Source organism: Megascapheus bottae, chromosome 26 (genome assembly GCF_031878675.1).
Source record: "Megascapheus bottae isolate mThoBot1 chromosome 26, mThoBot2.hap1, whole genome shotgun sequence".
Lineage (NCBI taxonomy): Eukaryota > Metazoa > Chordata > Mammalia > Rodentia > Geomyidae > Megascapheus > Megascapheus bottae.
Window position 1 is genome coordinate 2668446 of NC_143534.1, and position 21370 is coordinate 2689815.

Here is a 21370-nt window from a genome sequence, read left to right on the forward strand (position 1 = left end):
AATTACTCTACAGGACCCAGTCCAAATCATTCACTGATACAAGAAATCAGTTTAGACAGGTGATTCTCAGAAGTGTGGTTTCTAGACCAGCTGTCAGCATTACCTGGGTCAAAGTAGAAAATATTTTATCCACTTAATTGATGTTAATTGAGCTAAGCGATGTGTGTGGTGTGAGTTAAGTGTGTTTGTATGTGCAAATCCATTTCTTACAGAACGATTTACTAAAATTTACTAAATGGACCATCTTTTCCTCCAGGGTGTTTTTCTGATGCCCTTTGTAAAAAATTAATTGACCATATATAAGATTGCATCTATTTCTGGCCCATCATTCTCTATTCTACTGGTCTTTGCCTGTAATGGACTATTTTGGATAGCGTAGCTTTTGTTTTTGCTTTTGGAAAGTTTCAATGGGGAAATGCAATATATTCATCTTCTCTTCCCTTTGATATTACTTTGGCTATTTCAAATCTTTTGTGGTTCTGCAAAACTTTGAGGATTGTGTTTTGCTGTTTCTGAGATGCATGCCATTAGGACTTCGATAGTGATCACATGGAATCCATAGGTGGCTTAAGACAGCGTGGACAAAAGTGGTTCTTACAAAGAAATCACTGTGAAACACTACCAGTATCCCACAAAGGACGCTAAAGGAAAATGGTTAGAAAGAGAACCCTCCACCCCAAATAAAATTTCCTCCCTTTAACAAAAGCTTCCGCCTTTTGGCACCTCTGGCTTGTGGGAAGATAGATGATTGAGCTGGTGTGGGGAGTCAGACCCCAGCTTGTCATTTCTGAGGTGACTGAAATCTTAAAAACAAAATCCAAAACTCATAAATTAGATTTTTTTCCTATATAAAGCTCCTGCCATAATTCAGGTGGAAAGCCAATTTTACTGTTTTTCCTTCACAAAGATCCTGAGTGTCTTGAATTGACCCTGGGTGAATTGTGTCAGGATCTGGAGACTGTGTGGAAAGAGCCTTTGTCCTTTCTCAGTGGGAGCAGGTACTGCGTTCAGCTGGAATTTTGACACATACGTGTGTATGTGAACACACACTCACTTTCCTTAGAGGCATTTCTTGAAAATGTTCATTTGTTGATTCTTATTGATCATGTAGATAGCACAATATACAAGGCACATAAGCGATTGATGGCATTGCTAAGTGACTTAAGTTCACAATGCTTAATAATTCCCTGAAATGAGCCAGGCAACAATAACCATGAAGCAATTTATTAATGCAGCCAAATTGAGAATACATTTTGAATTCCAGTCTTAATGATATTTTGTCTAGGGGACATTGATTTTTGTTTCATCACGCTGCTTCTGTAAGTGGAAGGGAAGCAGAATTATGATTCAGATTACTACTATAATGAAAAAACCATTTGTATTCCCTTTTATTACTCAGACTGACACCTGGTGAATAAGATAACCACATATTATTTAGAAGAGCTCTGCAGCAAGAGGGAAGGTAAAATCTTCATGCACCATCTGTCCAGTGTTTGAGCTTATAGAGTCTTGGAGGGAGGGTAAAATTCAATAGTATTCTGTTTGCAGGACCTCTTTTGGCCAGGATAAATGGCAGAGTCTCTTGCTTTTTGAAAAGGTAATAGTTCCAGGTAGTTGGAAAATGTTGACAAGTGAGCTTGGCACAGCTGAACACTTGAGACCTGTCAGGGGAAACAAATTCAAGAGCATGACCTAGTGAGACGGAAGGGAGAGGAGAGCTTGACAGTGGACTTGCTGTCATGTCCGCCATGGCTGTCCGCTGAGATTTTGCACAGTGTGGAAGTATCTGTTCTGCATGCAGACCATAACAGTCTGTGCCTCATCTATCTTTTCCTTCCCAACACAATTAAAGCACTTTCAGAGCTGAGGAATGTCACGTCATCGTGGAATACAGAATTGCTATTGACGAAACTCAACCAGTCACAGCCGTAGGTTGGCAGGTGGCCGTGATACAAGGAAGTTCTGGAGAGAGAATGGACAAGGGGTCAACTGATTTGAATACCAGGATGACTGACAGATTGGCCCAGTCAGTGGGCTTGAGGTTGGTTCAATAGCTGGTCCGGATTGGCTTAAAAATGGGGCATGAGGAGCTGGGAGTTTTGGCCTAGTGGTAGAGTGCTTGCCTAGCATGCACGAAAACCCGGGTTCGATTCCTTGGTACTACATATATAGAAAAAAGCCAGAAGTGGTGCTGAGGCTCAAGTGGCAGAGCTCTAGCCTTGAGAAAGTCCAAGGACATTCTCAGGCGACAAAGTTCCCTATTGATACGTGGTAATCCATTGAGACATATGGCTGTTAAGAGTCTTTAGTGACTTCTTAGTAAGTTTTTTTTATACACTGGAGGACTGTCTGAGAGGCAGAGGGGCTCTCTAGGAAGTTCATCTTTGTGACGTCCCAAGCTCGAAGCATTCACACCCCTTAAGCAAATTGGAGCAAATTTCTTTGAACTGAGGTCTGAAGATAAAATACAAGTGATGATAATAGTTTTCAACCCAGACTACATTTCTTGTGTTTTTGTAATTTCTTTTTGGAAAGTCAAGACATTAACGTTTCAATTTCATAATTCTATTCTGCATTAGAAGACTTATTAAGTCTGAAGGTACAACATAAAATGATACTATCATTTAATTAAAATATTCTGATTCCTTATTTAACAAAGTTTGACAAATCCAACTGAAATTAATTATGCTGACAATGAGGCACGGTTGAGTATGACTTCCTCCTTTGCTCCAGATTAGATCAGATGGAGCCAACCAATTCTTTTCTTTTGAAAAGAAAAAAGCCTAATTTGACTTAACTGAAAAAAATTACAGAATGTTTAACACTGTGCATTTCTCAGTTTGTTGAAAATGGTGACAACGTTGGCAATAAAACTTAAAGGAGATTCTACAGCTGACAATGACATGTTATTCTCAAGATACATATCTAACATTTAGTCATTTTGTAAAAGTTATTTGTTTATAATCATTACATATGTGTATGCTATTTTACATGTTTATTAATTTGCGCATTATATAGATTATGAAATCTGAATTTTATCTACTTACTTTACATCTTCTAGCATGCCTGGACATAGCTCCAGGATATTACCATATATTCATGAGCTTAAATTCTTAACATTTTAAAAAGTCATATTTAAGGTCCTATCCTCTTTGAGAACAGGAAGAAGAATCGTTTTTTTTTCCTCAGGATTTTGTGAATAATTACAGCAGAACAAATGCCTCAAGTATAAAAATACGTGCACCGATTTTATCTCATATGATATAAATTCTATATAAGATATATATTTTTCTTTGTGCAGTTTCTGGGGTCTGAACCCAGGGCCTGTTTGAGCTTTTGTGTTCAAGGCTCTACTCCAGCTTCACCTTCCAGCCCTTTGATAAGTGGAAATGAGAATCTCAGGAAGTTTCCTGTCCACACCGGCTTAGAATTTCAATCCTCAGATTTTACTGTTGCAATGATACAGCCACTGTGGAGAAGTGTTGTCTGCTTCATTGAGATAAATATGTATTATGGTGGTGACTGAATCTCCTCATAGAAAGGCTACAAGTGTAGAGTTTTGCTCTGGGAACTATCTGTGGCTTATTCTGCCTGCATATTTGGATTCTAGTTCCTGGCAGGAGAACTGGACTGGTTAAAAAGTGTGTCCAGGTTTGCAGGGCTCGTGGGGTTGCATGCGCCTTGGTGTGTGCGTAGGTTAGGGCTTTCCAACTGAAGGCAGCCTTTGCAGTGTGACACCAGGCCAAGGGGAATGACTTGGGGAGTTTTATCATTGAATCTGTTCCTTCCACAACTGCTGGAGGTAGAGGCTCTCGGGCTTTTCCTCTGCCCGGGCTGTATTTGACCAACAGCCCTCAGATCTCAGTCTCCTAAGTAGCTAGGATTACAGGCATGGGTGTCTAGCACCCAGCCAAAGGAGAGCTTACTACATGTTTTCTAGCAGCTTAGAGCAGAGGGTAGAGAAAAATCCTCCCTCAATGTGCCAGTTCTGGACTGGCTGGAGGTAGTTGTTAAGATTCTGGCAGAAGTTGGGGCATCTGTGTGCAGACCCTGCTTTCCAGCTCCTCCCATGTCTTGTTTTCTTAGTCTTTGAGTTTCTGTATCAAAATGCTTAAGTTTTGCAGTTTACAAACAACAGAAATTTGGCACAGACATGGGAATATGTGACCTTCCATGGTATAGTAATATGCTTTCTTTAGAAGGAGAGCTAATAGGACACCCGCACGTACACACACACACACACACACACACACACACACAATTATTATAGAGACCCAGGAGTCTCATCACATACTCCATGCAGACTGGGGAGCCAGCAGTATGACTCAGTCTGATTTAAGAGAGGCTAGGAACGAAATGACAGGCTGGCCACCCAGGCCATGTGTCCCCCACATTTCTTCAACTGGGCATCTAATCTGCCAATTCTTATGTTAATGAAATTTGGAAATGGGACTTTGAGGGGGTGATTGGGGAGGAAGGGCTCAGTCCTTGTGACTAGGTAAATCCTCTCCTGGGTCAGTGAACTCATGGTCAGTCTGCTGTAAAGCCAGCATGGCTCTGCCTTACTATGCCGTGTCCTGTGTCCTCTGGAGTTGCCCGAGATGTCTGCATGCCGTCCCCAGCAGCAAGGAGGCCATCACCAGAATGGTCCCTGGACCTTAAGCTTCCCAGCTCTGCTTTCCTCACAAATTATTCAGCCACAGGTATTTTGCTTATGGGAAGGGGAAAGCCGATACTATGCAGCTGTTGGTGCAGGTCTCAGGGTTTGCAGAATCCATAACAAACGCACCTCTAAAGCCTGGAGCAGATGAGCATCTCTACTCAAGAGGAAATGTCACATCACCTCCCTCTACTGCTTCCATATTCTGATTTCCTTCAAGGATAAATTGTTTGGGAGCCATATTTGTGAGGGTAGATATTCTTTTTTCAGCCTACTGATTTCAGTGCTAATCTCTTCCCAGAACGCCTCACTGACAGACAAGGGAATGATGTCTTCTCTGTCATCTCTTCATTGTGCCCTGAATGAATACATTATTTGTCCTTCGAATCCTCTAAATGTGTGGAAATTTGTTATAGCAAGCAATACAAAATGGATGTACTACCATGACCTTCAAAGTGAGCATATGTATGCCCTTTGTCTAAAATAGGCTGAAAGAATATCATTTAAACATATCTTCATTTTCAATTGCTTCTACGGGGGTTACTCAAGAAAGCTAAGAGGATTGATGAGGTTCGATCAGTTGAGAAGCCACGGGGAATGTAAGAAGATGAAAATAATTATGGATGTGGAAGACAGAAGAGGGAGGGCAATATTGCAATCTTAGCTCCCTTAAGAGGAGAACACGTGATAGGAAAGGGAGTGTGATGGTTTTTCCTGTGGTTTGGGCACACAGGTGGTGTTCAGGCTCTCACATCAGTGTTAACTTTGGCTACCTTCACTCAGCAAAAATCCTTGAAATTTTTCAAAGTATCGAACCATGTTTGACAGAAAACATGTTGAAGATCTCATGGTGCTTTTTATTCATAGCTCATTCCCAGGGACCAAAAATCATTCTGAAGGAAATCATTTGACATTACAATTGACATAACAAAGCTAATTGCTTTAAAGCGACGTTCGGATGACTGAGTAGGAGACTTAAGTGTATTTTGACTACAGAGGACGCCCACATAGGTTAAATATAGCTCCTTTGTTGAAAGTAGTGTTTCTTCTTCTCCAAATTTTAGGGAAATTTGCTAGCAGAATGAGATAGAATGGTAAGAGTGGCGTCAGATTCTTTTGTCTTGCTAATTCTTCTAGGTCAAGGCTCCATTCCTTTTGTGGGAACACAGATGGAAGCACATTTTCCTTGCATGTTCTCACTTAACTGTGGAGCTGAATGGATCTCAGAGTAGTGATAGGATGGCAAAACTTGAGTCTCAGTTCCCCCTAGATGGCCACTGCCCAGAGGAGTGAGCGCCCTGACTCTGGAGTCCCAGGAGAAGCGTTGATGTTTTTCCTTTGAGTTACTGGGTAACTCTGTCAGCCTCGCTCACAGCCTTCATCTGCTAAAGTGTTGGCTGAGGTCACGAAAGTTGCCGCCTGCCTCCCTGGGTTATAATGAGGGTAACAGTGAACGGTGCCCCTAGAGGCATCACGGGATCGGGGCTGAGTGAAGTAGAGGTGATAGGATCATTCCCCAGGTAATGGTCCATGTGGAAAGAGAATTTCTGAAGTCTCCATAACAGAACTGCTGCCTCTGTGGATTTCTACCGAGCAGGGATTGTTAGGGTGTCATGGGATGTGAGGTGCCTCAGCGTTCTGTGACTGTGATGGAGATATCAGTTCCCAGTTCTTGTCTATTGGTTCCAGCATTGTTGTTGTGCCACAGAAAGTCCTGGCAGCAGAAGCCGAGAATGCTCATCTTGTGGAGGACAGGCAAGAGGACGAGTGGCATACAGCAAGGGGACGAGTGGCATACAGCATGGGGCCAGGAAAGAGCTGCGCACTGAGGCAGGGCTCCAGGGACCTCCTTTCTTCAAGTGCACACCACTATCCATCACCTCCCGTGCTGCCACCGTCGGGGATGAACTTAATCCATCAGGGATGAGCTTACCCAGGAGCTCAGAGTTCTCAGGACTGAGTCACTGCCTAGAGAGCCCTCGGCTGCCAACCAAGTTCCCAACTTAAGTGGCTGTTGGAGACGCCTCCAGTCCCATGGTAAACCGAATGCAAACAGAAATAAACATGGGGCATTGTAGAAAGCCAAAACCTGGGAGACAGCTTCAGCACTGACTCACGACAGCCAGAGGGCAATCCCTCACCTGCCCCTCGCTTCTCTTCATGGCAGTGCCTCTTACCTGGCTGTCCCATGCAGGTGAGTGGGCTTGGGTTCGCATCCTTTCCTTTCCCGTGTCAGAAACCTATTCAAATTCCTTGTCTTTGTAAAAGACACTCTGAGTCCACTTGTTCTCTCCCTCCTTGCTGCCACCCGGGCTGCCTGGAGGGCAGAAGACTCCAAGGTCCTCACCTGTGGTCTCGGTGCTCAGTAACCAGTGCATACGTGCTGGCCAAAGATGGACTACTTCACAGATACTTCTATCAGAGATAAATTAATACTGGGTTGGGCGGGTATCTGTTTTTTTTCTCTCTGGTCTTAACTCCATGTATTTTGTTTCTTATTATCACCCTGTAAAATGCAGGCTTTACTTTTGATCTCCTTCTCTCTCTCCCCCCTCCCCTCCCCCCCATCTCGCTGTGTGATTCCTGCATTTGTCAAAATGGTTTTCACCTGGTTGTTTCCTTCTTGTTGAGATAAGTTAAATTTCATCCAGGCAGAGAGCAATTGCTAACTGCCGACTAATAGTAATTACTAATGATGCTTATTTTCTAATAATGATGCCACTTAGAAATAATTAATTACTAAATATTAGTGTACTTTAACCATCCAATCACCTACTAATGCATCACATACTTTAATTTGGTGCCAGTCTTACCACAATTAGTGAATTTATGTGCTTACCATCTATCTCCACCCACTAAAGTATCAGTTGTGGCTTAGTAAAGACTCTCTATTTTATTACCTAGTGATTTCGCCTATGTTTAGGACAAGTTTTAGAACATTGCAAAGTATTTTTAGGCAATCTTTGTTAGAAGACTACAAAGGAAACCGTGTTGGGTATAGAGCCCCCCCCCAATACTATCACAATAACAATGAGTTGACTACTATTGTGGGAAATGGCTACTGAAATTAAATTTGCTGTAGTAAAAAGTTGTAGTAATTAATATGGCCATCGTATTATGGGTGGATCATAGTGTTCTATAGGTGATAGTTCTGGTGAATGTGATCTTACTTAGAACAATGTTGTTGAAGCTGGGAATAACTAAGGAGGACAGGCCAGAGTTGACACTCTCTAACCCAAAGTGACCGCTATCCTTATAAAAAGGGAGAAATGTCAGCACACCCACAGGGAGAATAAAACATGAAGATGGAGAAAGAAAGGCCAGGTGGACGAGGCATACGTGGGCCCAAGACCATCGAGAATTTCAGGCTATTAGCAGCAAAGGGAAGGGAGGAAATGGACATCAGGTTAGTTACAATTTGACACGGAGAAGAAAGGTGCCATCTGGTAGAGGCCAACTTCCAGATAATTTTTTGATTTTACAAGTTACATTTCCCCCACACTGGCAGGAATTTCCTCACCTATAAAAAGCAGATGATCCAGCCGGGACTGGTGATTCGCGCCTGCAATCCTAGCTGCATGGAGGCTGTGATCTGAGGATCACAGTTCAAAGATCACCTGGGGAAGGAAATTCTCCAATGAAGCACCAGAAAACTGGAAGTGGAGCTGTGGCTCAAAGTGGGAGAGACTTGCCTTGAGAAAAAGAGCTCAGGGACAGAACCCAGGCCCCGAGTTCAAGCCCCAGGATTGATTAAAAAAAATTAAAGGCTGATGATTTCTAGTTTATCTTCACAGTAAAAAACATACATTGCATTAGCAAAGACGATGCGTTCACAGAAGCCTTTTAACATTCCTTACAAAATATGACAACAGTCAATATTATTTTTCTTGACATAAATTAAGTTAAAAACAAATGAATGGCGATTGATCTCTCCTCCCACTGCTCTTAGCAGAGACAAGTCACTCCAAACCTCCCACCACGCCACGGCTTCTTACCACTGCCACTGGCAAATGCGCTACTTTTCAGAACGTTGAATAAATGAGTTAACAAAAGACGATTTGCTTATAGTTGTCAAGGCTCGTGACAGTCTCTCTAGTAGGATATGGATGCATTTCCCACAATGAGCTTTTTAGCTTTCTAGTGAATTTCATTTGTCTTCCATAACCACCAGTAGCAGGATGGACTCATTTAATCTTCTTTTTCTAACCCGCAGCTCATGTCAGAGCAAAACTCCTGTAAGTAAGAGAAATGGATAGTTCTCTAATTAAACAGCTAAACTGGCAGAACACAGAACATTAGATAAATTAGGAAGCCATTGACAGTAAGAACTATCTTTCCCTAATACCTGAGGCACAGCATGAAGACAGCTCATTTAATCAAACATGGCATCTACACTTTAGGGTTGGTTTGTCAAATATTTCACTTAGGCACAGTGTGTGTGCATGTTTGTGTATGCGTGTATGTGTATACACATACACATATATGTATGTATATATATATATATGGATATATATGATGAACTTTTGTCTAAGGAAATCACTGTTTACCCTGAGGAGCTAGGTAAAGGTATACAAGCTACATTTTACATATGCGTATCTTGAATTCAAGGCCTGAGCACTCTCCCTGAGCTTTCAGCTCAAAACTGGTACTCTACCCTTTGAGCCACAGCTCCACCTCCAGAATTTTGGTGGTTAATTGGAGAGAAGAGTCTCATAGCTTTCCTAGCCCATGCTGGCTTTGAACTGCTATCCTCAGATCTAAGCCTCCTGAGTAGCTGGCATTACAGACGTGAGTCACCAGTGCCCGCTCCTCATTGTAAATTTGATCCAGGTTAGATTTCTTTCTCACCAATCATTCCATTTAAATCCCTCTTCATCCATGCCTTCTAGTCCTTGTTTTTCAGCATCTTCTGTCCATGCCTACAGCAAGCTTCCATATGTCTGTGATCCTTGGAATCCTTGCGTGCTTTGCTCTCTTTAAGCTGTCTCCTGACATTGTTTGTCGTTTACGGCCCCTTCCTCTGGAATGAATCTATTCCTCATCCCTCCTAGCCACTGTGTCCACAGTGAAGTTTGAGGAATAGCTCCTCTTTTTGATAGACAATTGAAAAACTTCTGTCGTAGGCATCCACCATGGCTGACCATAGCTACTTGATTTCGTTCTCACTTGTTTCAATCCCGTCTTCCATGATGCTCTCTGACTCTTCTTCTGTCATTAGAGAAATAGCCATTTGCATGAAAATGTCTAAAGTTCTCCTCCATCTCAAAATTCTCTAATGCCATCGTCATTAATCATATAGCTTTCCTGGCTCAAAAGAAAAGAAGAGTTTTCCAAAACTTAATGATCTGCCTGTGTTCTTAATTACCTTGGGTATAAATCTCTTAGACATTTGCCCCCATTTTCCATTTTTATTGAAGCTTAAACTTTACCTTATCATTCCAAGTGGCTCTTTACCTTATCATTCAAGCTATCCCTCCCCATTTTTACACAAATGTATCCAGACTTCTCTTTTAAATGCTCAGCTTTACTGTCCCTTAACCATCCACTTTCTTGAACCAGGATTGCATACTTTTTCTCTTCTACTTTCTTAGCAAATCCATACAGAATGCACTTTCCTCCTTTCTCAGTGCCCTACTTGGAACGGAACTTTCTCATTATTTCAGAAAGGTTCTTAGAATCTTTCCCCTTCATTTGTTCCATGTTTTCAGGGAAGTTTTGACTTCTGTTCTGGCAACAATGAGAATCATTAGGACAAAAGATGACAACATGGGTACTATTAATTTAAAGAGAAAGAAATCTCTTCTGTCATCTGCGGCTTAAAGATGATAAGGCCAATGCTATCTGTCTGTCTGTCTATATATCTATGTATCATCTATTTATTTATCAATCTATTATCTATTATCTGTCTTTCAATCAATCATCTATCAATCATCTATCTATGTATGTATCTATCATCTATCTACCTATCATCTATCATTAATCTATCTTTCAATCAATCAATCATCTATCTATCTATGTATCTATGTATCTATGTATCCATCCATCCATCCATCCATCCATCCATCCATCCATCCATCCATCCATCCATCATCTACCTGGCAGGCATTAACACACACCGGAAGTTGCGTCCTCGACATGGACACATACAGGAAGTGGCGTCAAAGGGGCGGGACATGGGCACTGGCGTAGCCGTGGAATGATGTCACAGAGGAGGAAGGTGGAGGGCTGCACCTGGTCACAGATGCCGGAAGTCGCGCCATAGACAGGGGACGCGGGTGGGGTCAGACACAGGAAGTTGCATCACAGACAGGGGCCGCCGGAAGTTGCGTCACCGAAGGGGGCAGGGAGCCCGTCCCACCCCGTGTTTTCCGAGCTTCGTGATGAGCCAGCTTTGGCGCCGCCGAGCCCGAGGTAAACCCAGCCTTTAGACACAGGTCTTGCTGCCATCGGCCATAAAGCTTCCCCGGAGTGTTTCCCCGCTGAGGTTGAAAGCCAGTCAGGGCGCTTCGGGCCAAGGGGAAGCGCGCGCATGCGCACACGCAGCGCCGGCACGAGGTGGGGACACGCGCGCATGCGCACACGCAGTGCCGGCTGGCGCAGGACACGCGCACGCATGCGCACACGCAGCTCCGGACCCAGCGGGACACGTGCGCGCATGCGCACACGCAGCGCCCAGGCGCCATTGAGGTCGCCTGGTGGTAGTGGAGCGCCCACTCTTGTAAGAACTCGGTCCCCCGGGAAGGGCCTGTCGCCATTCCCCTCCTCCCGGGCCCGCGGCCTTTCCCCCCACCCTGCGCCCCCCCGCCCCCCAGCCGTCCACACGGCGGCCGGCCCCGCAGGCGCTCTGTCTTCCCAGCTTGACCCGTCCACGCGGACAGGCCCGGCGCCCCTCCGCCCGCAGTTCAGTGGCTCTTTCGTGTACTCCACCCCCACTTCTTCCTGAAGTCACAGATGGACGCGCTGGTGGCAGGGCTCAGCTCCGACGCCGGTGCCAGCTGCAAAGGCGCTGACTTTCCAGAGGGAGACCATGCCCGCGGGCTGAGGTGGGCCATGTGCCAGGAGAGTCCTACCCCAGGGCGCGCAGGGAGGCGGGGCGGGGCGAGGGGAGGCGGGGCGGGGCGAGGGGAGGCGGGGCGGGGCGAGGGGAGGCGGGGCGAGGGGAGGCGGGGCGGGGCGAGGGGAGGCGGGGCGGGGCGAGGGGAGGCGGGGCGGGGCGAGGGGAGGCGGGGCGAGGGGAGGCGGGGCGGGGCGGGGCGAGGGGAGGCGGGGCGGGGCGAGGGGAGGCGGGGCGAGGGGAGGCGGGGCGAGGGGAGGGCGAGGCGGGGCGAGGGGAGGCGGGGCGGGGCGAGGGGAGGCGGGGCGGGGCGAGGGGAGGCGGGGCGGGGCGAGGGGAGGCGGGGCGAGGGGAGGCGGGGCGGGGCGAGGGGAGGCGGGGCGGGGCGAGGGGAGGCGGGGCGGGGCGAGGGGAGGCGGGGCGAGGGGAGGCGGGGCGGGGCGAGGGGAGGCGGGGCGGGGCGAGGGGAGGCGGGGCGAGGGGAGGGCGAGGCGGGGCGAGGGGAGGGCGAGGCGGGGCGAGGGGAGGCGGGGCGAGGGGAGGCGGGGCGGGGCGAGGGGAGGCGGGGCGAGGGGAGGCGGGGCGGGGCGAGGGGAGGCGGGGCGAGGGGAGGCGGGGCGGGGCGAGGGGAGGCGGGGCGGGGCGAGGGGAGGCGGGGCGAGGGGAGGGCGAGGCGGGGCCGAGGCTCCTCAGGAGATGGGGGTCACAGCCGACCACGTGCTCATCCGGCCTCGGGAAGGTCCCCCTGGCCTTGGTCTCCATGGACTGGGTTGTCACCTCAGTTTCCGCAGCCCCTCACTGAACTGGTTAACTTTGCCCCGTACCATTTTTTTTTTTTTATTGTTGTTTTCAGCCGGGGCTACAGTTACACTCACGAGGTGCTGAGTGCAGTACTTCTTGAACATGGCTACCCCTTCCCATTATTTTCCCTCCTCTTTTAAATTGTATCTTTGGGTGTTTGATCAAAGAAATGAAAGTGTGATGAACACAGACACAGAGACACAACCAACATCTCTAAACATGTTGCAAGCAAGAGAAACAGGAACACTGTTTGCTTCTATTTCCTAAAGTCTTCAAAAAAAGCGAGACTAGGGAAGTGATGTACAGTGCTTGTGGACGTTTCAGTACACTGCATCTTGATCCATGTTACCCCTTCTGTCATGGTGCCTCCCCATCAGCTCCTCCCCTAGCCCCTCGCATTACCTGGCTCCATCTTACTGTCATGTAATGAAGTTCACTCTTTGAGTGTCCATTAGTTTAGAAAAATGTATACAGAATTGTATACCTACTGCATGAATGGCAAGGAGAGCACTAAGGAGTAAGTCAGGTCCACCCTCCCCGAAACATCACATAATATGGGTTACTGAGAGACAGAGGAGCTGTTCACCATCATGGAAGGTTCCCCAGACAAGAAGGGCATTGGAAATGTGACAGGGCTCTGCTGAGGGCACAGTTTGAAAGCTGCCAATAACAAATACGTGTCAGTTAATGGCTTTCTATATTGTATGTCTCTATGATATATTAGTAGAGGCTATAGATTCGAGATGACTCACATGCAAAGATTAAGTACCATTTTTAATGAACATCGGATGACCAGTACATCATAAAATCAATGCCCCGTGACAATCACACTTCCTCCTTCCTGACCACGCTCTGAAGGATCACTTACTTCCTCAGCTTTATTCTCTCTGCCCAAAGCAGGCTCAACTTTTGGTTTTCAAACCTTCAATAATCTTCTGTTCTGAAAAATACAAAGTCACTTTGAGAAGCATTTTTTTAAAAAAAACTCTATTAGGCTAAACCAAAGAACAGAAAGGTCAGAGATCTTAGATGGCAAAAGTGAAATTTATGAGTCAGTATTATACATACTGTTAAAAAATCAAGGTTGTTTGGGCCGGGAGTTTGGCCTAATGGTAGAGTGCTTGCCTAGCATGTACGAAGACCTGGGTTTGATTCCTCGCTACCACATACACTGAAATAGCTCGAAGTGGTGCTGTGGCTCAAGTGGTAGAGCTCTAGAGAAAGCCCTAGGATAGTGTTCAGGCCTTGAGGACTGGCAAAAAAAAATCAAGTTTGTTTTTTTCTGGTGGTAGGAAAGTAATTCTGGGTCTCAGCCACTCTTATTAGAGTTTTCTTCAGGAAAACTCTGTCCCCTTCTTTATGAAAGCTGCTCTCAGGGATCCTAAGCTGTGAAGGTTGTCCCCTGAGGAACCCTGGCTCTGGGGAATGAAGGACTGTGATCTCAGACCACCGGGTGGCAGATATGGCTCATGCACAAAGGTCACCATGGTGCCTGTTTGCTTTCTTCTGCATCTTTTATTGTGACAAAGCACACATACAAAATGTATCACCTTCATTATTTGATTCCATGGTTTCAATCATGTTAAATACATTAACCATTTTGTACAAGCATCATGAGCATGTGTCTCCTGAATAGTTTTGATCTTTTAGAGTTAAATCTATATACTTGTTAAACATTATCTTTTGTTCTTTGGGAATTACCATTTCACTTACAGCCTCTGTAAATTTGACTATTCTATACATATTAAATAAAACTATATAGAACTTTTTGGAGGCTGGGTCTTTTTACTAAGTTTAATGTCCCCTGTCCATATTGTAAATGCAATGCATTTAAATTCTACTTTTTTTAAAAGTTAAATGATGTTCATTTCTCTAATTATTTGCAGTGCTGGTTGTTGGGGGCCGAGTAACGCCATTCTAATAACTTTCTGCTGAGACCTGCAGTAGGGGTAAACAAGTGGACCTCTTTATCCTGCCCACCTGTTGTGTTGATAGGCTCCCGCACCCAATATAAGGAGGGGAGTTTTAGAGAGAGGGAGATTCCTGCCTTGATGAAGCTGCGTGGCGTTTCTGTTCGTGCTGGGGAGAAGCAAGGCTGAGTGCGGGAGGACAGTGGGCCCTCTCCTCTCGCGGCTTGGACTGGTTGGGGTGTGTTTTTCCCATTCCTCCTCAAGAGGGACTGGGGATGAAGAACCCCAACATATTGGCACCCAACGTGGGGCACGAAAGGGGCATGAGAGTGCTTAAAAAAGAAAAACCAGAGAAAACCTGAAAGGCACAAAAAGACTGAACAACCAGGGAAACCTGAAGAGATTTTGCAGGCTGAAGTTGCTCACAGGGAAAAAGAAAAAGACAGGGAGGAAGACAAGGAGAAAGAGAGGGACAAAGAGAAAGAAAAAGAAAAAAGGTTTTTGTAAAAAGGTGGTAAACAAGAGAAAGGGAAGCAACTACCTACAAAGGTCAAAGAAGAAAAACTCCTCAAAGACTGAAAAACCAGGGCAAGAGGGACTGGGGATGAAGGACCCCAACAGCTGGTATTTTGAATCAGGGCCTCCTGCTAGCTCAGTTTGTTAGCTTAGCTATTGCTAGTACTATATCACTTGAATCTAGAGCCAGGCTTCCAGCCCGCTCTGTGGTGTTGCTGTTTCTTCCTCTTCCTTTTCCTCCTCTCTTTCTTCTCCCCCTCCTCCCCCCCCCTCCTCCTTCTTCCTCTTTCTCTTCCTCTTCTTCTTTTGATAATGGGGCTTGTACCCTGAAGCCAGGGCCTAAAGTTCTTGCTCAGCTTTTTCACTCAAGGATAGTACCCTACCACTTGAACCATTCCTCCACTTCTGCTGTTTTGCTAGTTAAGTGGAGATGAGAGTCTCACACATTTATCTACCAGGGTTGGATCTGAGCCAGTCCCTTGATCGCAGACTCCTGAGCAGCTATATCATAGGTGTGAGCCACCTGTGTGCACCTTCTTTCTTAGTTTATAATGCAAAAGTGAATAGCCATAAATTTCACCTTCACTGGATTTTTTGTTTTAATTCTCTAAAACATGTGCTGAAATGTTGAGAGGGAACCATTAGGTTTACTCCATCACATGCTTTTCTGTGTCTCTGTATGTTACTGAAAAATGGACTAGAAATTTATTCATTTTTCCTCATGAAGGGAGGTAGAACTGCTGCTTTTTAATTGGAGATTTTCTTTGCCTTCTACCTTCAACTTTGCCAAAGATTCTAGCAAATATGGCTTTGGAGTCAAGGAATAGAGTTTTCTTAGATTATCAAATGGTTAATAACCAATTACTGCCAGCAGGCCTCACTCAGACATTGCCTCTTGCTGAATTTCTCTGATTTGGATGTAAACTGTTGGAGCTTATTGACCCCTCTTGAGTCAATATGTAAAAAAGCATTCCAGAGCGAGGATTTATTTGCCAAAAAAATCTAATAAAATTCAGAATTTTGAGATGGCTCTCAAGAAAATTTAATGTGGTAAACTCATTTCAAAGGAGGAATAAGAGAGAAGTCTGTCTTCGAATATTTAAAGATGAGTCAGCTGAAGAATTTAAGATCAGATATTAGCATCTAAGGATAAACCTCAGTCGTAGAATGACTTGTTTGTTTCTCTCAGTTACCCTTCTACATTTGAGCATCTTTTATCTTAGCCTTGTCTGTGGTTTGTACATTGGAATTTACAGACATCACCATATCAAGACATTGATGGAACAATGTATTTTAAATTGTTTAATTGTATTCTGTTGGGCTAAACACTTGGCTTTATGAAGCTTATCTTCTTGTACTAGGTCTCAAATGAAGGTCTCTTGTTCTTGCATGCTCTTTGTTTTGTGCTCATGACTAGAGCTGTATTACTGGAGTCACACCCCCAGTTCCAGCTTTTTGGTGGTTTAATTAGAGATAAAGGCTCTCTCTTGATTTGTCTTCCCAGACCACTTTCAAACCCTAATCTTGAGATCTCCACCCTTTGAGTAGCTGGGATTAGAGCTTCAAACCTTGAAGCTTCCTCATTCTTTCTTTGATTCATTTGTTCATTCTTTCATGCAGATAGCCCTCTTCCCTTTTCTTCAACAACTATCCTAGAGAACCCTGCATGCTCTTACAGATGCTTTCTCCTATGACTAACTAGAGTGGTAGAGAGAAAGTCTGGTTTTGTTTCTTTTCTAAGTAGCTTTATCCTACTCCACCCACATTACTAGTTTGTTGTTAGTTTGAGAAAGAAGCTCTAGCAAGTCTTAATCCTTGGTGAAATAGTGGACATTTGTGACATAATTTTGTCATTTGCTTATGAACTGGGTCTTTAATTCTTTACTAAGCATGACATTACTCTAGCATTTATTTTCTGGATAGAAGTAAGGTGTAATGTCTTTTCTCCCCTCAAGAATCCTAAATATCCCAGCAAAACAAACAAGAAAACCCCAAAATACCCAGGAACGAATATGACATGTTGTACTATGTACCAACTGGCATATGTTCCTTGTATAATTATTTGCAAAGTGCCGAAATGCTATCAATGAATTCTGCTTGAAAACATTGGCAAAGCCTTCTGAGGGAGGTGTTAGAGTTAATACAGACTTTTGAAGCACAGAAGGCACAGATGAAGAAGCCATGGAAAGTTCTGCATTAAAGCCTTCTCCAATCATTTCCGTCAGCATTTACTGCCCACTCGTTCTGTATTGAGCTTGCAGATTTATTGTCAATTATCCCTGATTGCTTTATGGGTGAGGGTGGAGAAGGCAGCATACTCTTTCATCTCCCTCACATCTGGCTCCTGGAGGGAAGGTCTCTCCGGTGTGACTCAGCATCTCATCTTCATTCAATGTTAAGTTAAAGTCCTCGGCACTGACTCACAGATCTTCTGTCTTGCCAAACACAGCACATTTGAGAAAATGTTTATGCAACGAGACAGAAATTGTTGTGTGATGAACTGAAGAGAGGGAAAAAAAGTTAGGGAAGGATGAATGTCCTCAGATGACCTCAAAGAGCAGAGCAAATTTCATTAGAGGATATTTGGAAAAGTCAACCTCATGATGAAGGATTTGCCAACTTGTCTATGTTGTATTGGGTCTTGACAAACAGATCAATGATAGATTTGCTTTATAATCTTTTTAGTGACTAAGAATGGTTAACACTTTATTGTTTGTCTTAATGCATACGAGTTGTATGAAAGCTGACCATATCTGTGAGATGTTTTCTGCAAAAACAAATGCTTACAGCCACATAACAATGTGGATATGGAAGATTCTTTAGCACCTGTGAATTGGTTCTGGAAATAAGAAATTAGAAAAATATAAATAGCTACAGCCTTTTATCTATCTAAATTTTAGAGTTCAGAAAAAAATGAAACAATGAAATGTAAATGTGGGAAATTACAGATTAGAGTAGCAAGAGATCAGAATAGGTCAGAAACATTATGGATTTAATCAAACACTAAACAGTTTATCATAAAGGTGACATACAGAAGGGTTACCATTGCAGACCTCAGGTGATGAGTACATTTCTTTTTGAGTTTTTCCTCTTCTGACTTCCCTCTCCTTCAAGTTGTATAGCTCATCTCCAACAGAGTGTCTAGTGGGCTCCAATGCCGACTTGGTTTACCGTTTGTCTCTGAGCCTCTTTGTGTTCAGGGCTAGTGCTCTACCACTTGAGCCACAGCACCACTTCTGGCTTTTTTTCTGAGTAATGTATTGGAGATGAGAATCTCATGATTTTTCTTGCCCAAGCTGGCTTGCAACCATGGTCTTCAGATCTCCATCTCCTGAGCAGTTGGAGTGACAGGCATGAGCCATTCGTTTCCTGCTAAAGGCTCTTTACTCACCGAAATGTTGCAACGAGCAAAAGTTCAGAAAATAGAATAGTTTATCCAATGCCATAATACATATTGTTCTTTTTTAAAAAGTGTGAGAGATGGTCTGGTAGTCTGGTTAATAGTCACCCTAAAATCATAAGTCCTAGCCCTAAAATATGAAAATAACACTGATCGGACAATAATTGATCTTTCTAGATGCCAGTGAAATGAGGGTACCCCTCGGTCGAGATTGCGCTGGTTTGTGCTGGGAGTGTCCTCAGAGGAGAACAGAAGGGAGACAGCAAGACACGGAGAAGGCAGCAGGGCAAGGGACTGGCGTAACGCGGCCACAAGCTGAGGAAAGCACAGTCCGCAGGAGCTGGGGCCGGGTGAGTTTTCTGTCCCCTAGTGAAGGATTGTGGCTATGCTAACGTCTCGATTTGGAATTATCAGAGAATACCTTACTGTCACTTTAAAACATCCCAGTTGGGCAGACACTAGCCTCGCCTTAGTAAACCAATATGGCAAGCATTCTGGGTTTATAAACTGATGATGAAGTCGTAACTGTCCAGATACATTTTTCAAATGCGCATGTAATATAGGCATCCACAATATCACAGATACAGACCTTTGAAACAAGGAGTTGATTTATATTCTGGTCAACATGTAAGGATGGAAGGTCAAAATTTTGGAGGAGTGATGGTTAACAGCCATGGAAACGGGACAGAAGTCTGTGATGTGCCGATTTCTTGAAGGTGCATCATCTTGAATAGGTGCAGCATTTGTATCCCTCAGTCATACTCTGCTTGTCCTGTTTTCAGTTCTCGTGTATCATGTGAAATATATTGGCTAACTTTTCTCTAAGTAGATGTCTCTCCGTATCTCTTAATACATATTGTAGTTGCCCAGTAACATAAAGGAATTTTGAATCCTCACTCATGGCAATGTGAATGAGCATTTTGTTTCTTCAAAATGGTACCAGGGAATTCAGATTTAAAAAAATGCTTCTCCTGGGTAACAGAAATGTCTATTTGTGCTTCTCTGATTTGGTTCCTCTTACCAAATAATGTTGGAAATTATATTCCAAATCCGTACCAAATACAAATAACAAAACAGACTAGTGAGCAGTCACTTAGAACTAATATGAACATAAGATGATTTTTAACTTTTAACAGCAATCATATTATGCACTTAGGTCTTTATTTTATAGCATCATCCCACATATAATACAGAAGTTAACTTCTGCAGTTATCTCTTCGCCTCTGTCAACACTGTTGCTTTCATGGGACAGATAGCTTCTAGGGAAAGACACTTGAGTATAAGTCAGTCATAAGCTTAGCCATATTATGTCTACATATTACTCTTCCTGGATTTTAGCTACAGTGACAGAGAAAGTATTTATTATAACACTACATTCTCCAGTAATTTATAAGATTATAGCAGACCACATAAAGAGTGCTAACAGCAGTATCTTGAAAAAGCACACCAGAATTTCTCATTTGAGATCTAATTAACGCAATCTGTGAAGTAATTAATTGGACTCCCCCAATTTTGAAAAACAGGCAGAGAAAAGAAAACCTTTCTGTTTGACACCTCAAGGCTGAAGCAGTTTCAGACCTCTTCATCAAAACAGCTTCTTTGCTCAGTAAAGAGCACATTAAAAACCATGAGGATTCGTATTTATTCCCTTATGTCTTCTGAGGTCTTTATCATTATGCATGACAATGTTAGTGTACAGCACCCACAAGATTATTATAGTAAGACAGAAATCACTGGAACATCATTTCAGGCACAGGCCACCATTTGCAAGCTCAGTCAAAACAGTTTTTGTGAACAGTAGTTACTTGAAATTCATATTGAAATTGCTACTTGGAATGAAACAATTTAAGCCTGTAGCAGTTGAGTTAAACAATGTCATCTCAGTACCCTGCATCATAAATCACTGCATTCATTTTTAAATCAAATCAAATCAAATCACTACATTCTTAAAGAAAGACTCATAAACAATCAGTTTCTACTACTTCAGTCTACAGCTAACATGATTATTAAGGTTTACCAACTTATGTATAAAAAATTAAGCCTTTTTAACTTAATTTACTACCTCCTCTATCTGTATAGTGGCAAAATAAGTAACAAACTGAAAAGGAAACCTTCCAAAAAAGAATTCTAGAATGATAATAGAGTCCTGGAGTAGGAATAAGAAAAACAAAAAAATAAATAGTTTGACTTGAATTCGGGTTCTCCATTTAATTTTATTTTTTTGAGGAACAGGATCAGCAAGAGTTGTGAGATTTCATGGTGTGTGTGTGTGTGTGTGTGTGTGTATTATGTGAATGAGTCTACCAATGCAGTTGTAGAATTCCATGCACAGTATGTAATTTGTGCCAAACATTCTTCAAAGCACTTTGGGAACACTGGATATGAAAACAGCGCACTTTGAAGCACACGGTTTGGTAACCTTTCCTGTACTCATGGACTTCTGCATACAGCAGCACAACGAATATGCAAAGCTTTCCATTACCTCTAAAGGACCCCTTTGACACCAGTGTATTCCCATCGCCTGTAATTTTCTCATCTCTCTGAGCTTTCAGCAACCCCTAAACCACTTCTGTCTCTAGAGGTGCTTAATAGAAATGGAATCATCTAATGTCTCTTCTTCAGTAGCTCCTTTGATGTGTGGCATTCACTGCATGTTACTTTGGGACTTTTTTTTCTTCTGCTCTTGAATAGGCCCATGGTGTGAATATCATTTGATTTATTCATCCATCAGGTGATGGGCAAGTTTGCTCTACTTCTGGCTATAACAAAAAAATGATGTTACTGTTCGCGTTCTAGATTCTATATTATTATGTGTTTTAATTTATCTTGAGTTTGTACCCAGGGGTTGGGTGCTGGTCAGGTGGTAATTCTATCTGTCTTGCTTTCCATTTCTTTCTGTTTTTGTCTGTGATAAGGCTCAAACTCTGAAATGTTGAGGGATGGGTGTTATTCCTTCCTTAAAGGCATGATAGAATTTGGCAGTGTATTTATTAGATCCTGAGGTGTCTTAGTTGGGAGTCTTTTTACCA

At 43.6% G+C, this 21370-nt stretch overlaps 1 protein-coding gene and 1 long non-coding RNA gene across 4 annotated transcripts in view; one reads left to right on the forward strand and one right to left on the reverse strand.

The window, feature by feature from the left end:
• Nucleotides 1–1241: 1241 nt before the first annotated feature.
• On the reverse strand, nucleotides 1242–10400 carry LOC150045843 (uncharacterized). Of its 3 annotated transcripts, XR_016532738.1 has the most exons (5): nucleotides 9509–10400; nucleotides 8656–8893; nucleotides 8181–8277; nucleotides 6838–7075; nucleotides 1242–1661 (listed from the first exon to the last, which is right to left on the reverse strand). It is a non-coding gene; the product is annotated as an uncharacterized LOC150045843 (long non-coding RNA). The 3 variants fall into 3 exon arrangements; XR_016532739.1 differs by lacking the exon at nucleotides 6838–7075; XR_016532737.1 differs by lacking the exon at nucleotides 6838–7075 and having other exon boundaries at nucleotides 1242–1962.
• Nucleotides 10401–10981: 581 nt separating this feature from the next.
• LOC150045844 (uncharacterized) overlaps nucleotides 10982–21370 on the forward strand; it is a 148610-nt gene continuing 138221 nt past the window's right edge. Inside the window, exons 1-2 of the mRNA XM_090319168.1 lie at nucleotides 10982–11071; nucleotides 18519–18691. Coding sequence (XP_090175294.1) covers nucleotides 11041–11071; nucleotides 18519–18691 — 204 coding nt within the window. The 5' untranslated portion in view covers nucleotides 10982–11040. The remainder of the gene's footprint in view (nucleotides 11072–18518; nucleotides 18692–21370) is intronic.